General features: G+C 47.8%; 1 protein-coding gene across 1 annotated transcript; it reads right to left on the bottom strand.

The window, feature by feature from the left end:
* Positions 1-625: 625 nt before the first annotated feature.
* On the bottom strand, positions 626-12,885 carry LOC142003569 (ecto-ADP-ribosyltransferase 5-like). The gene is made up of 4 exons (XM_074980632.1): positions 12,820-12,885; positions 7,177-7,891; positions 3,538-3,570; positions 626-732 (listed from the first exon to the last, which is right to left on the bottom strand). The coding sequence occupies exons 1-4, from the start codon at positions 12,883-12,885 to the stop codon at positions 626-628; spliced, it is 921 nt and encodes a 306-aa protein (XP_074836733.1).
* Positions 12,886-14,776: the final 1,891 nt, after the last annotated feature.

The raw sequence follows: 14,776 nt of genomic DNA, 5'->3' as shown, positions 1-14,776 counted from the left end.
TACAAATACAGTGTCCAGTTCTGGTGTCCTCCTGATTGCCCAGTCTGGCTATTCAGAACATCCACGCACATGTCCCGTTACCTGCTGGAATACGTTAGCTGCCATGGGAGTGGTTAAGTGTATCCCCAGACTGTTGTTGATTAGACATCTTGCAATCCCAGAGCTGTCAGTAAGTGGCTACAAAGGGAGGTAAAACGGCCAAGAACTGTGCCTTGGATTATACCTGTGTCAGAGATAGAGACGTGATGCCACAAACTGTCCTGTTACCTGGATTCACCTGGCCAAATGATGGATTAAATCCATTGAGAGTATGAATGAAAACAGTCCAACTTAGTTCATTTCTTAAAGCCTTTTAATGAAGTCATCAAAACTGGTACAAAACTGCTAATATGACTGGCATAAAGTAACTGTTATCTAACGTCTGCCCATTTACAGGTTTTGATTTACTAATCAAGAGCGTATCATCAGCGCTGCCCAAGCAGGTACAAGATTGACTCTCCATCCATGTACCTGGTTTCCCTTTGAACCACTGGCAGAATAACAGGGTGGCTTTGAGTCTGGCAAGTCCCACAACCATGGTGTGAGTTGGAGAGGAAAAAAATTAATAAGGTAAATAGGAAATTTTTTAGAAACCAGAGAACAGCTTCAGAGCGGCGATTTGGACAAGGATGACGGATCCTCCAAACAGGAAAGAGCTGCACTCTCTGGGGAAGGTGAGGCCTCCTCTGGGAGCTGTCAGTGAGAAAAAGTGACTGGAAGGATAGGAAATAATTCCACAATGGCAGACATCCTTAGAGTGGGACAGCAGCAGAACAATAGCTTTAGGAGATAACTTGGGGATGGATCATTCCAGTCCATGGAGGGTTTTGAGATTTCAAAATAAGGTTTTGTTCTGACTTGGAATTAAAAAAAACTCTAAAAAAGTTAAAATTCTCCACACAAGGGAACAGAGCCTTGGCTCTGGGGCGGTGCACTGAGCAGGATGTCCCAGAGTTGGGGGCATGGGAAGTCCTGGGTCCATGACTGCTAGGCAGTCTCCCAGTTAAGCTGCTGAGAAGCCAGGTGACTGAGCTGGCCAGAGCCAAGCCAGGGATCTGCAACCTGTGGCTTCAGGGCCTCATGTGGCTCTTTAAGAACTTTGTGGCTCCCAGCGCTATAATTACAGAGTTAAGAAAAATCCCTCCTGATTGTTTTCAATAAACAGTGAACACCTAAAAGCCCAACAGTGAACAAGTCATATCTAAATAGCAAACAATGGGTGATCTCGAAACGTTGAGTAACTCCCCCTCTTAGTTTGTGCAGTGAATTGTGGGATATGATACCGTATCTCCCTTTTAACTGTGTTGCTCATAAAGTCTTGATTTCGAAAAGGAAGCATGTGGCATTCCTGCTGTGGAGGGCAACACACAAGAAAACTGAAATTAAACGTGAAGCAAAACTGGCATAATTAAAGTGGGTTCAGAAGTGAAAGTCAGGAAGACAGGGGTACAAACACACACTTGTAAAGTGTGAGGAAACAGAATACGAAAAAGGTTTGCGAGCATCCTACAGTAAACACATATCACATTACAAATCGGTGTGCGTGCTGGTCTTAAAGTAGGGGTTGTAGAAAGTACGGTTTGACATTATTTCTTAAGGGCCCTCTTGTATTCAGCCACAATGCACCTCTTGGATTATTAAGCTTTTCACCGAGTTTGAGCAGAAATGGCTTTTGCTGCTATTTGGGTTGCGACCCTGGCCCAGGCAGTGTTCTGACAGAACAGTCTCTGCAGAAGGTTAGATATTGACAATTTCATCAAATTGCAGCAAGAAAATGGTTTGTTGAGATTTTTCTGACCTGCTTGAGTAAAACAGTCAATTAGTCCTTTGAGAGGCTGTAATTCCACTGGGGGTAGAACAGGTGTCATTCGTCAAGGAGGGAGATGGGGACACGCTTGTGTTGCTGGATTAGGGGAGGTGTGTTCGCCTTATCATTCAGAACACTGAAGATGAATATTTAGTGCTCCAAGGGGTTGAGTTTCCTACATTTTCTTGTCTGAATTCAACTGCACATGGAATCCATTCAGACATGCAAGTGCTCAGAAACAAGTCATGAGATCCATCCTAAAGCCTGGAGAAATAGACAGACCCCACTGTTCACCCCATTTATTTCCCCACTAGTTTCCAGTAAGGTATTTGCCTGTGGGGCTGTTCTCTGCTCTGCACTTCAATATAAAGGGCAAGTGATCGTCAAAACAATGCAGAATGAAAGTTTCTTTCTTACCTGAGTTGTCAACGTATTCTTGGTTCTTCTGTCCTATGGCACAAACAGAGGCACTCGTTAGCCCAGGTACAATTTTCAGCTTCATTCAACTATTTCCAAAGAAATGTAGGATCTGTTGAATGGGGTCCCACCAACAGACTCCATCTAGTCTGAGATGTTCTCTCAGCTGCTTTGGGGAAGCTGCAAGTCATCCTCTATCGAACAAGTCTGGAATAATTTATATGTGGGGATTTTTCTTACCCAGCCCAAGCAGTGAGTGACTGCCTTATATCCTCAGGCTCTATGGATTATAGTCCTTTTAAAGTCATTTTTTTAATCCTAAGTATCCTAACGGTCGAGATTCTCATGGTCTGTAAAAATGGCTACTCTGTTGAGCTCTTGGCCTGATGGAAAGCTTGTGGTAATGAGTTCCCTATATTATACAACTGTTTTACTAGTTAACATTATAGACTCATAGGCCATGTCTACACTTGCTAAAAACTTGGAAATGGCCACGCTAATGGCCAAATCGAAGAATAGTAATGAGGTGCTGAAGTGCCTCATTCATTCGCCCGCGGCTTGTCTACTTGGGTGTCCTTTTCGAAAGGACCCCGCCAACATTGAAATCGCCTTATTCCTAGGAGACTTCGATGTCGCCGTGGTCCTTTTGAGAAGGACCCCCGTGTAGACAAGCCGCGGGTGAGTGAACCGTGGTGGCCGGCGGCATGCTAGTGAGGTGCTGAATGTGTATTTCAGCGCCTCATTAGTATTCTTCTATTTGGCCACTAGCGTGGCCATTTCCAAGTTTTTAGTAAGTGTAGATGTAGCATAGAGTCGTAGGATTGGAAGGGATCTGAGAGGTCACCTAGTCATTGCAGAACTAAGTATTTTTTAGATCATCCTTGAGAGATGCTGCCAGTTTAGTCCGGTTTTATGAGAAAGGGAAATGGCCCTCTCTGGCTCTGTCTCATTTATTGTTTTCTATGTTTCCATCATATTTCTTTTTGTGTCTCTCTCCTCCTCATAAAACAATTTCAGACTCGCCTTTGGAGGTCTCTCCAGACCACTCATCATTTCCAACATTTGTCTCTGAACCCTTCCCTCCCCATCCCCTGCTCACGTACTAGCCATGAGGTCCATACAAGGAATATGACCGACAGACAGAACATGACGTTCACCCTGCTTATTCCTCAGACGGTTTCATGTTTGCCTGATGGGCCTGCACTCGATACTGCACTTCAGTAAAGAGGGCAGGTCACGGTCAAAACAATCAACATAAAAAGTTTCTCTCTTACCGGAGTTGTCAACACATGTTTGGTTCTTCTCTCCTACGGTACAAACAGAGGTCAGTGAAATAGGACCCGGCAGAATTTTCAACTTCATTTTACTATTTCCAAAGAAACATTGGAGCGGTCGTTCTGGACCCTGCCAGCGGGCTTCATCTTGTGTGATATCCTCTACCTGACTGAGGTGAGACCCAGCTGCATCCAGAGAAGCTGGAACCCCCTACTGGACAGCTCTGTAACAACCTACACATAGGGGAAGTTTGTTCACCAACCCTGGCAATTAATGACTGTCCTATATCCTCAGGCCAAAGGGTTTATTGCCCTTTTTGAAACAATTCTTTAGCTTATGTAATACAGCTATGGACATTCTCACTGCCTTACATACATGGCTAATTCTTTTTAATACAGTAAACCCTCGAGATATGAGCAACCAAGTTGTGTGAGCCTCAGGTTAATGCGACTGCCACCCCTGACAAAAGTGGGGAAACCACTCCCGTCAGGGCAGCAGCCTGACCCTTGCAGCCCCTGACAGGAATGGTTTCCCAGGCCCTGGTGTAGTGTGGATCTGGGAACCAGGCAACAGCCTGGCTCCTGGTTCCACTCCGCTTGCAGAGCCAGGAAACTGAGCAGGGCAGCAGCCCTGGTTAGTTTCCTGGCTGCAAGGAGTGGAGGGGAGATAGGAGCCAGGCTGCCCCTGTTCCCTGCTCCCCTCCACCGCTGGAGTCCGGAAACTGACAAAGGCTGTTGCTCTGGTGAGTTTCCTGGCTCTGCAAGGGGTGGAGAGCCAGGAGCCAGGCTCCTGTCTGGTTCCCAGGTTCCCAACTCCCCGCTGCTTGCAGGATCCAGGAACCTGACTAGCTCCTGGCTGGTCAGTTTCCCGGGTCCTGTAAGTGTCAGGGAGCCAGGAAGCAAGTGGAAAGCTGGTTCCCAGCTCCCTGCCACTTGTGGAAACTGGGAAACTGACCAGCCATGTGCTGGTCAGTTTCCTGGGTCCAGCAAGAAGTGGGAAGACGGGATCTAGGCTGCCCCCTCGTTCCCAGCTCCCCACCACTCTGGGACCCCAGGAGGGCCTTGTTCGCAGCTCTCCTTGACTCATGCGAAAATTCAAGTTACGCTGGGGTTGCAGGAACGCACCCGTGGCGTAACTGGAGGGTTTACTGTATTCTACTGGGCTGTTGGTCTGAGGAAAATCTTGTGGCAAGGAGTTCCGCAAGTTAACCCTGCATTTGCTAACAAGGCATTCTCTTTTGCTGGTTAAAATGTGTTGCCTTCAGTTAATTCTTCTTTTATATGAAAGGGGAATGGCACCTTGTAATTTGTCACTGTCTCATTTATTATCATAAAATCATGGAACACTAGAACTGGAGGGGACCTCGAGAGGTCATCGAGTCCAGCCCCCTGCTCTCACGGCAGGACCGAGCACCATCTAAACCATCCCTGGTAGATGTCTGTCTAATCTGCTCTTAAATATCTTCAGCGACGGAGATTCTACAACCTCCCTAGGCAATTTATTCCAGTGTTTAACCACCTGACAGCTGGGAAATTTTTCCTAATGTCCAACCTAAACCTCCCTTGTTGCAGTTTAAGCCCATTACTACTTCTCCTGTCATCAGAGGTCAAGGAGAACATTTTTATCCCTCCTTGTAATGCTCTTTTGGGTACTTGAAAACTGCTATCATGTCCCCTCTCTGTCTTCTCTTTTCTAAACTAAACAAGCCCAGTTCTTTCAGTCTTCCCTCATCACTCATGTTCTCTAGACCTTCAGTCATTCTTGTTGCTCTTCTCTGGACCTTCTCCAATTTCTCCAAATCTTTCTTGAAATGTGGTGCCCAGAACTGGCCACAATACGCCAAGTGAGGCCTAATCAGTGCAGAGCAGAGCAGAGCAGAGCAGAGCAGAGCAGAAGAATGACTTCTCGTGTTTTGCTCACAACACTCCTTTTAATGCATCCAAGAAGCTTTTTTTTTTTTTTTTTGCAACAGCATCACATGGTTGACTCATATTTAGCTTGTTCGTCTGTATACCTCCATTGTGGTCTTTTTTATGTGTCCCTCCAGCTAATTCAGCCACCCCAGGCTCAACTTTGGAAATCTCACCAGTCCTCTCATCATTTTCTGTACTTCTCTGAACTTTTTTCCCTTCCTAACTCTTTGCCAATGGGGGTTTTGGAAGCACACCTACTCTCTCAGGGACGGGAGCCCCATTGAGCCATATAATGATACAACATTTGGCATAATTCTCCCTCCCATCAATACAGGCAAACCTGAATGTTTTGTTTCCATTGCAGACCCAGCCTTGCCCCAAGCAGAGCTTTTCACTAGGATTTGTACCAAACTCTCCACAATGGCAGCCCGGCTCATTAAAATCCCAGTGACATTCTTTCTCACAAGGTGCGTTACCTTCAATGTGTGTCAGTGAATTTCATCTCGTGTTGCCCTTTCGCCCAGCCTGGTCAGAGCTCTCTAAAGTTCCTCGATGTTGTCCTTAGCCCTTACTGCCCTAAACAATGTGCCACCACACAACAGGCCACCTGCCCGCTCTTCACAGCCTATGGCTTTGCTGGGCCCTGTCTGAGGAGATACAATGGCTCTGCCAGTCTTCTGTGGACTCTGTGCAGGGTGTGTTTGTGTGACACTTGCAGTGGTTTGGGGCTTTAACCTGTCTCTTTAGTGATCCCCTCGTTGTGGTGTCTAGGTGCTGTAGTAAGTACAGGCCTAGTATGAGGCCTTAGGCCTGAACCAAAGTAATGGTCAAAACTTTGCTAACAGAAAGCAAAGTGCAGCTGTGAGCTAAAGGAATGCATTGCTCACAGAAGTTGGCAAGAAGAGGGTTGATGTTGCATAAACATATCTACCTAGCATAGTGAAATAGGAACACGGTACCAGAACACCCGACCCAGGAACATTCCACAGATAAGGAAGAACAGGCCGACCCATCCCAATGACAGGGGCAGAAGGGTAATATGATGGACACAGTTGTTTTGTTCAAACCACCATGTACAAGGTGAGAGGCGGCACCTGGTTACGTAGAAGGGTGTATGTACCTCAATACATCAGGAGTGATGTGTAAGTTGTTTGTACCTGTGTATAAGAATGTAATCTTGGGATGTGGTCTGGGTCTGGCCGAGGGGGCAGTGGAAAGTCCCGCCACTGACTGAGCCGAGTCCATTGACCGTGGGTGCATATTTGTAGTATGCCCTGACTTAGACTAAGAAATCTACAGGGAACTACTACTGTATCCAATACGGCAATAAACCTGGCCGACGCGCCTTCGCACCTTACTAGACTCTGTGGTCATTGGGGGTTCTCTTTGAGTCTGCTGTGTCAGCTCTCTGCAGAGCCGGGGCAGCACACAGAGGGAACACACGCACGCAGCCGAGTGATACATTGGAGAGAGCAGAGCACCACGCTGGTGGCAACTCTGACAACAGGTGCCTTCTCTGTCCTCAGCGAGTGCTTGGGAGTGTCCACCCACCCCAGCCTGAGTCCTCTCTAGCTGCATGAGTGGTGGCAGCCTGTCTCCCCCAGCTCTGGTGGCAGATCCCCATGTCAGTGTACCTCTCATCGGCTCTCCCTGCAATGGGGGTTTCAAGTTCCCCGCAGCCAACAGCCCCAGCCAAATATTTCTCCTGCTCAGCCCAGGACTCACCGCCCAAATACGCGCAGTTAAAATAGCTGCAGGTCTGGTTTGTGCTCAAGAGGGCAAAGCCATTGTTCCCTTGTGCTTGTGATGCATTGAACATCTCATGTATTGGGATTAAGACTTCTTCTTGCTCTGGGAAGTGTGAGAAGCTCTTGATCTGAACACCAAAGCACGTGTGGATGGCGAATAATTTGTCCACGCTAAATCTTTGAGCTCTTTCTCTGTTCATAGATGAAGAGGCAAAATATCCAAACCGGAAGGGCTTTTCTTGGCAGGCAACTTCAGTCTCGAAAACCCTCCAGTACACCGTCAGGTTGTACGTCTCCTCACAGCTCCCTCGTAAGAGCTGTAAGGCTCTTGTCAAATAATAATGAAAGGCTTTGAACTGGAAACTGTCCATGTAATGGACTCGAGATACCCCTGCCCCTCTCACCGCCTCATTAAAAGTTCTTTGAAAAGCCTCGTTGTTGTATTTGTATTTGTCAGAGTAGGCTATGATGGCTCTTCCATGCTCATCCGTAAAGCCCCTGGGTAAGGAAATCTTTGTTTTTACCCGTTCCCATTTTTCTGTTGCTATTTTCCACACCTTGCGAAACAGCAACGACTTGGACATTTCTTCCTCCAGCAGGCCAGGGGCAAGTTCATCCATTTCATTAGCACAGCCAAGATATTGGTCATCAAAAGCATCAGGCTCCATGGTCAGGTTGACCTTATGTGTTGCCTGGGGGAAGAAAGGAAACATAGAGTCACATTAGAATCTGTGCTGCAATAGCACCTACGATAGCAGCCTGATTTCCAAATAAGCTCTTCTGGAGTAGCTTATTTTGAAATAACTCTCCTGTGTAGCCACACCCTTGGGCTGCATTTACGCTACCCCCCCTTTTTGGAAGAGGCGTGGAAATGCAATGGATCAAAAACGCTAATGAGGTGCTGATATGAATGTTCAGCACTTCATATGCATAAGGGGGGCCACTCGCCATGTCCTATGGCACAGGACTCCTCATGGTATTTTGCAGATCCAGAGTCACATGGCTGCCCCCTGAGAAATAGCTCCTAGGCTCACCCCCGGGATTGTGACCCTGCTGTACTTAGCCCTGTACAAACACACAGAGGCTGTGTCTACACTGCCCCTCCCTTTCGGCAGGGGCATGTAAATGCAGCAGATCGAAAATGCTAATGAGGCGTGGTATGAACAGTCAGCGCCCCATTTGGACAATGGGGGCCCCTCGCCACGTCGACAGCACTGCTTTTGAAATGCAAAGCAAATTAGGAAGAAGGGTGCTTTCAAAAGCAGGGCTTCTTTTTAAAGGAACCCCCTTGACACAGCTGTTCTGCCTTTCGAAAGCAGCACTTTTGACATGGCGAGTGGCCCCCATTATGCATATGAAGTGCTGGATATTCATATCAGCACCTCGTTAGCATTTTCAATCCATTGCATTTACACGCCTCTTCCAAAAAGGAGGGCTAGTGTAGATGCAGCCTAAGGGTGTGGCTACACAGAAGAGTTCTTTCAAACTAAGCTATTCCAGAAGAGCTTATTTTGAAATAAGGCTGCTGCACACAACAATGCATTTTGAAATATCACTCAGCTATTTCGAAATACAGCATCTACACAGAGGGGCTGTGGCTACACTTGCAATCTTCTTTCGAAAGAGGTATGCAAATGAGGGGAATCAAAATGCAAATGAGGCACAGATTTGCATATCTGACACCTCATTTGCACATTCTTTTTTCAAAATAGCTTCTTTTGAAAGAAGAAAACCAGTGCAGACGTTGCTGTTTTGAAAGTAAACCCCATCTTTGAAAGAATCCTTCATCCCTTTTTTTAGGGAAGCATCTTCTGGAAGCAGCCTGGTAATGAGCCATCTGAAGATGCTAATGAGGTACGGATGTAAATTTCCCATGCCTCATTAGCATATGGGCACGTGATTTGGAGGCTGGAAGAAAATTTTGGGGAAGAAGGGGATTCCAGAAAGAGGGGGTCCTTTTGGAAGATTCCTGTGGGCCGTGTGTCTGCACGTGAATTTTGGAGTCTGGAAGAGCTTCTTCCGGGCACCGAACTACATGCCCATATGCTAATAAGGCATGGCAAATTTACATCCACACCTCATTAGCATCTTCCGGACGGCTCACTACTATGCTGCTTCCAGGAGAGTTGGCATGTGCAGACACAGCCATAGAGCCTAATTTGAAACAGAGCCATTGGTGCCCTATGGCTTATTTCCAAATAGGATCTATTCCCGGTCTTAACAGCCCCTCTTTTTAAATAGCTGGTATTCCTCATAAAGGCCGTGTCTACACCTGGCCAAACTTTCGAAAGGACCATGCTAATGGCCAAATCGGAGAATACTAATGAGGCCATGAAATGAATATTCAGCACTTCCTTTGCATGCTGCTGGCCATGGCACTTTGAAAGTGCCACGTTTCGACTGTGCGCGGCTCGGCTACACGGGGCCCTTTTCGAAAGGACCCCACAACTGTCAAAATCCCCCCATTCCTTTCAGCTGAGAGGAATAAGGGGATTTCAATGTTTTCAGTCTCCTTTTGAAAAGGGCCCTGTGCAGATGAGCCACGCGTGATCGAACCACAGCGCTTTCAAAGTGCTGCGGCTGGCAGCATGCTACTGAAGCCCTGAATATTCATTTCAGTGCCTCATTAGTATTCTCCGATTTGGCCATTAGCATGGCCCTTTCGAAAGTTCAGCCGAGTGTAGCCACGACCAGAATGAAGTTTAGCAATTTTGAAATCAGCCCACCGCTATCTTGACATTATTTCAAAATAGTGGTTGCATTGCGTAGATGCTAGCATAGTTATTTCAGAAGGATGGCTTTTATTTGGAAATGACTTTGGTGGGTAGACCTACCCTAAGAGGTATCTTTGCACCTGGGAACTGACCCTTAAAATGACAAGACAGATGAAAGGTGGGAGAAAAGGATGACAAGCATAACCAGAATCCTCACTGAGTTCCTAGGCAAATGTCTTGTTGGCGCCATGATTCTTGGTAGATCAGCACTGTCTCTTGCTTTGGTTACTGGGCTGTCAACTGAACATGTTGACTTGGTTTAGTAGGGGGTTGTTGGGAAAACAAGCGGAGATGGAGAGAAAGGCTCCATCCCTGGAGGTTTTTAAGTCTCAGCTCGACAAAGCCCTGGCTGGGCTGATCTGATGGGTTTGGTCCTGCCTCGGGCAGGGGCTGGACTTGATGGCTTTTTAGGTCTCTTCCAGCTCTATTGTTCTATGATTCTATGAATCTATGACAAGCTATTTCTCAGCAAACGCTGGGGTGCTGTTCAGGGACAATGCCAGGACTTTTCACTTTGGAGATCTGGGTTCCTGTAGAGCTCACCTGGCAAGCTGGTGAGTGCAGGTGATCAGAAGAGCTGTGGCAGGTTGAACTAGGCACACCCTGTGGAAGCATAAGAGTTACATTGTAATGTAAGAAGTATAAGAGTTACATTATAAAAATCACACTATGATACAATGTTGCTTCTGAGCTCAAGAAGGGGAAGTGATGTTGATGCTGTGTGTAGGAAGGTAGGGTGGGTTTGGATAGAGCCAGGTGTGCCTGGGAAGGCAGGAACCAGAGCAGTAATAAGTGTGAGTCTGGCCTTTTCTTTGTTTATGGAATCACTGTCTTGAGCTGTATAAATCAAGAGACCCAAGCCCCAGGTGGGGGCTCACATTTCTGGATGTATTAGCAGAGCGGCTTTGCTAATAAACAGAGTGGCCTGACAAATTGTGAGTTTCAAGTCCATGGGGCATAGGCTCTGGAAAGGCAAACCCTAAGGCCCTAACTCAGAGCACAATGGATATACTGGTTCCTGCAGCTGAGGGCCCATCTGAGCCTGGAAGAATCACAGGATTCCTGCCCGAGAGCAGAAAAGGTGTTTACTTGTTTTGGGGAGGTCTAGGTGTTGGATTTTAGGAAAAGCTTTTTCACCAGGAGGGAGGTGAAGCCCTGAAATGTGTTGCCTGGAGAGGTGGTGGAATCTCCATCCCTAGAAATTTTTGTGTCCCGGCTAGACAAATCCCTGGCTGGGATGATTTAGTTGGGGTTGGTTTTGCTTTGGGCAGGAGGCCAGACTTGATTACCTCCTGAGGTCCCTTCCAGCCCTGGGATTTTATGCTTCTGTGGAAAAGCACAAGGCCTGACACCCAACTCTATGGTGTGCAGGGGTAGGATGAGGAAGACAGACAGGAAGGGACATATAAATAGGAAAGACAAAAGGGGTGGTGGGGAAAAGGAGACAGATGGGTGAGAATTAGGTCGGTCAGAAATCCCAGCCCACCTCCAACCAGAATCTCTACAGACCATTCCTGTTTATCTCAGTGGTGTAGCACATAGCATCTAATTCTGCATCTGATACTGGGTCTGTAGCACAGCATGGTGTGCACTGGTTGCCATCGCACACTGGGGCGCTTTCTACACATGCCACTGTCCTCCGAAAGTGGCATGCTAATGAACAGCCCAAAATGTGCTAATGAGGCATGTATGCAGATTGCTTATGCCTCATTAGCATATGGTCACATGGTTTGGACTCTGGAAGACGTTCTGCCGGATTCCAAAACGCCGTGTAGAAGCATAGCCCCCGAGGGCTTCTTCCATTAAATAAAGGAAAGAAGGACTCTTTTGAAGATGGGTTTACTTTTGAAAGAGCAGCGTCTACACTGGCTCACTTAGAATATGCAAACGAGGTGCCTAATATACAAATTTATGCCTCATTTGCATTTTCGAGTTACCTCATTTGCATGCTTCTTTCGAAAGAGGAATGCAAGTGTAGACACACCCGCAGTGATTTTCATACCCTCTTTGCATTACCTGTGCAGTGGTACCCAGCCATGCAAGATGCTTTGTGTATACATAAGACTGCCGAGAAACTGTTGTTAGTCTGTTGTATGACATTTAGGAAGAAGGTTTCAAGAAACAATTTCTCAACACTGTGGAAAAGGCAGACTGAGATGTGGAGCAAGAGATTAAAATACCTGGGCTCCTTTTGTCTTGAGAACGGAAGACTTGGGAAAGGGGGACCCAATAGCTGTCTTCAAATATATTAAGGGGTGTTATGAAGAGGATGCGGATGAATTGTTCTCCACTGCCACTGAAGGTAGTGTAACCCCCAGACCTGCTGGGTGTAGTGTACTGTCCCAGCTAGAGGCATTGAGACCACTTATAACAAGAACAATGAGTTTCCTCTTCAGACTTAGCTGAGAGCCAGCTGGCTTTTCGCAGAAGCAGTAGAGGCTCCTTCACTAAGCTCCAGAGGTCCCAGGTTTGACTTTACCCACAGATGGCTGGGGTCTGCTGGCATTAGAGCAGGACAAAAATTAATGGGCTGGAACTGCAGCAAGAATGATTTAGGCTAGATACTGGGAAAAACTTTCTAGGTATGAGAGAAGTCAAGGTCTGGAACCGGTTTCCCTGGTACGCTGTGGAATCCTCAGCACTGGAGCTTTTATAATAGGTTGGACATAATAGGTTGCGGCTGGTCTAGGTTCACTTGGTCATGCCTCAGCAAGGGAGCTGGATGAGATGGGATCCCTTCCAGTGTGACATGTCTATGCGGGTCAGACGATATTGCAACCTGCACAGCGTGGAGCAGAAATACAAGAATACCCAGCGCACTTCCCTGGCAAGGCTCAGGAGCTTACCTGGGTGGCTCCCAGCCAGGTTTGAAGACAGAAGTATATCATGGGGATCAGCAGAGGTCTCCGCATGGTTCTAACGTCCCTGTGCGGCTGTGGGAGAATCCAGCAGGGACATTAGCCGAGAGGTTTGGGGAAAGCACGCACCAAAACCAAATCACTCTGCTGCACCTGCTTTGGGAGCTGGAATTTCCCAGGCAGGCGCTGATCTCTCACAGATTGCAGCCCAGCCATAACGGAGGTGGGTCGGACCCTGTAATGCACTTCTCAGCTGGAGGGCTGGGGAAATCTTACTTTCCCTTTCATGGAGATCACATTTCCCCAAAGAAAATCTCCCCCTGGGAATACGATACCTAGCACTGCTGTGTTTACTCCTAAGTGCTGCTCAACTGCTGCACAAGACACAGAACCCAGGGAGGTCTGTCGAGTGTATCGCAGGCAATGGGGCTAAAATAATGACACCCCTCAATGTCCCATAACACGCCAGCTGGCCTGTCTGCAGGCCAAAAGGCCTCAGAGAGCGAGAGTGGAAACTTCCATACCTGAGGCACAAATTCCCATCCTTATGTAACAGCTTGTTACAGCTTTATACCCTGCAAACATAAACAGCAGGCAGCCACATCAGACCTGACACCTGCCTTTAGATGTGGGAACCTAAGAAACATGTAACCAGGGCAACCTTGGCTTCAGCCCTATGAGAACATTAAAGGTGGCACTGAACCAGTACATGCACCCCCGGTAAACAGCTAAAGGCTAAAATCACTGTAAGGTCCTGCCCCTAGCTGAGTTTTAATGAGGACTCTCCACCTCAAGGGTGCCTTGGCCAGCCCGCAGCTGGAGCCACATCCCCCGTGAGGCATTTCAGGACTGGAACTCCCTGCAGCGAAGGGGACGTAAGCAGGCCAAAATGCCTCTTGTCCAGTCATATACGTTCCTATTGTGCTTCTGGCTTGCTAATGTGTACCTTGTGAATCCAAATTTGTAGTGGCTTTGAGAAGATGAGCTTAATAAAGTACATTATCCCTAACTGACACTGTGTTGAAGCAAATCCCATAATCCTGTCTGGCCTTGGCCTTGTGAGTTGACACTCGAGAGTTTGGTGCCCCAACCAAGTGCCCAAGCTAACTCCACTGTACCCTGGGCCCCACTATTTGTTCTGCCCCATGGTTAATGGAGTGATCAACACCTCAGACGTCAAACAGCAAGGCCAGTCCAAGGCCCCAGGGTCCCAGCTGTACGGCCCTCACAGAGACACAAACAGACAGGCTTCTACAGTAGGGAGCTGAGTTTTGGGGATGATTTTTTGACCAGGAAAAGGGAGCCAGGGAGCCCACCCCAACCACACAGCGAAAACCAGAGCCACCCAGGGCTAGAAGCAGAGCTGGTGGGGGGAGGGTGGCAGGCTGGGGGGCCAGTGGTAAGGGACTTCCTCTGGTACAGCAAATTGCCTTGTTCAGGACCGGTCAGGTCCCAAGTGTGGCTGACCAGGGAGGTCCAACCTGCAGTACTGTGTCTGGCTCCATAAATCTTCAGGACGGCCTTGGAGACAGCCAGCAAACAGACCAACACACTGCTCACAAAGTTCCCTTACTTCCCTGCACCTGATCCACAGCCAGGTCCCGACTCTCTTGTTCACTGAGTGGATCCCTTGTGTAGGGGATACAGTGAGGAGCTGGGTCCTTGGAGCTGATTTTCTGACCAGGGAACGGGAGCCAGGCATTTCTGGCAATCAGAGTGTGACAGCATCTTGTTCAGGGAAAGCGAGATGGGCCCAGGACCAGGGAGTGCAGGGGTATTTATTGGGGTGGGGAGGGAGATGGGATTGTCACTGAACACATAGAAAGGTCATCCCACTTCTGGGGTAGGGTCTGAGATGGTGCTTGCCCTCCCTTCGCACAACTGAGGGGATGGCTTTGGGATAGGTGACTGCCGAGCTGTGCCAAGACGTTGGCATGGATGTGTG

Source organism: Carettochelys insculpta, chromosome 1, assembly GCF_033958435.1.
Source record: "Carettochelys insculpta isolate YL-2023 chromosome 1, ASM3395843v1, whole genome shotgun sequence".
Classification (NCBI taxonomy): domain Eukaryota; kingdom Metazoa; phylum Chordata; order Testudines; family Carettochelyidae; genus Carettochelys; species Carettochelys insculpta.
Note: the sequence above shows the minus strand (reverse complement) of the source record. Positions and strands in the feature narration are given on the sequence as shown.

Bases quoted from the DNA above. Each gene is read 5' to 3' on its own strand.
- LOC142003569 (XM_074980632.1), bottom strand. From the start codon at position 12,885: ATGCGGAGACCTCTGCTGATCCCCATGATATACTTCTGTCTTCAAACC. The intron at 7,892-12,819 runs GTAAGCTCCTGA...TTCTTCCCCCAG, and splicing joins CCTGGCTGGGAGCCACCCAG to GCAACACATAAGGTCAACCT. The intron at 3,571-7,176 runs GTGAGTCCTGGG...TTTGTACCGTAG, and splicing joins TAACTGCGCGTATTTGGGCG to GAGAGAAGAACCAAACATGT.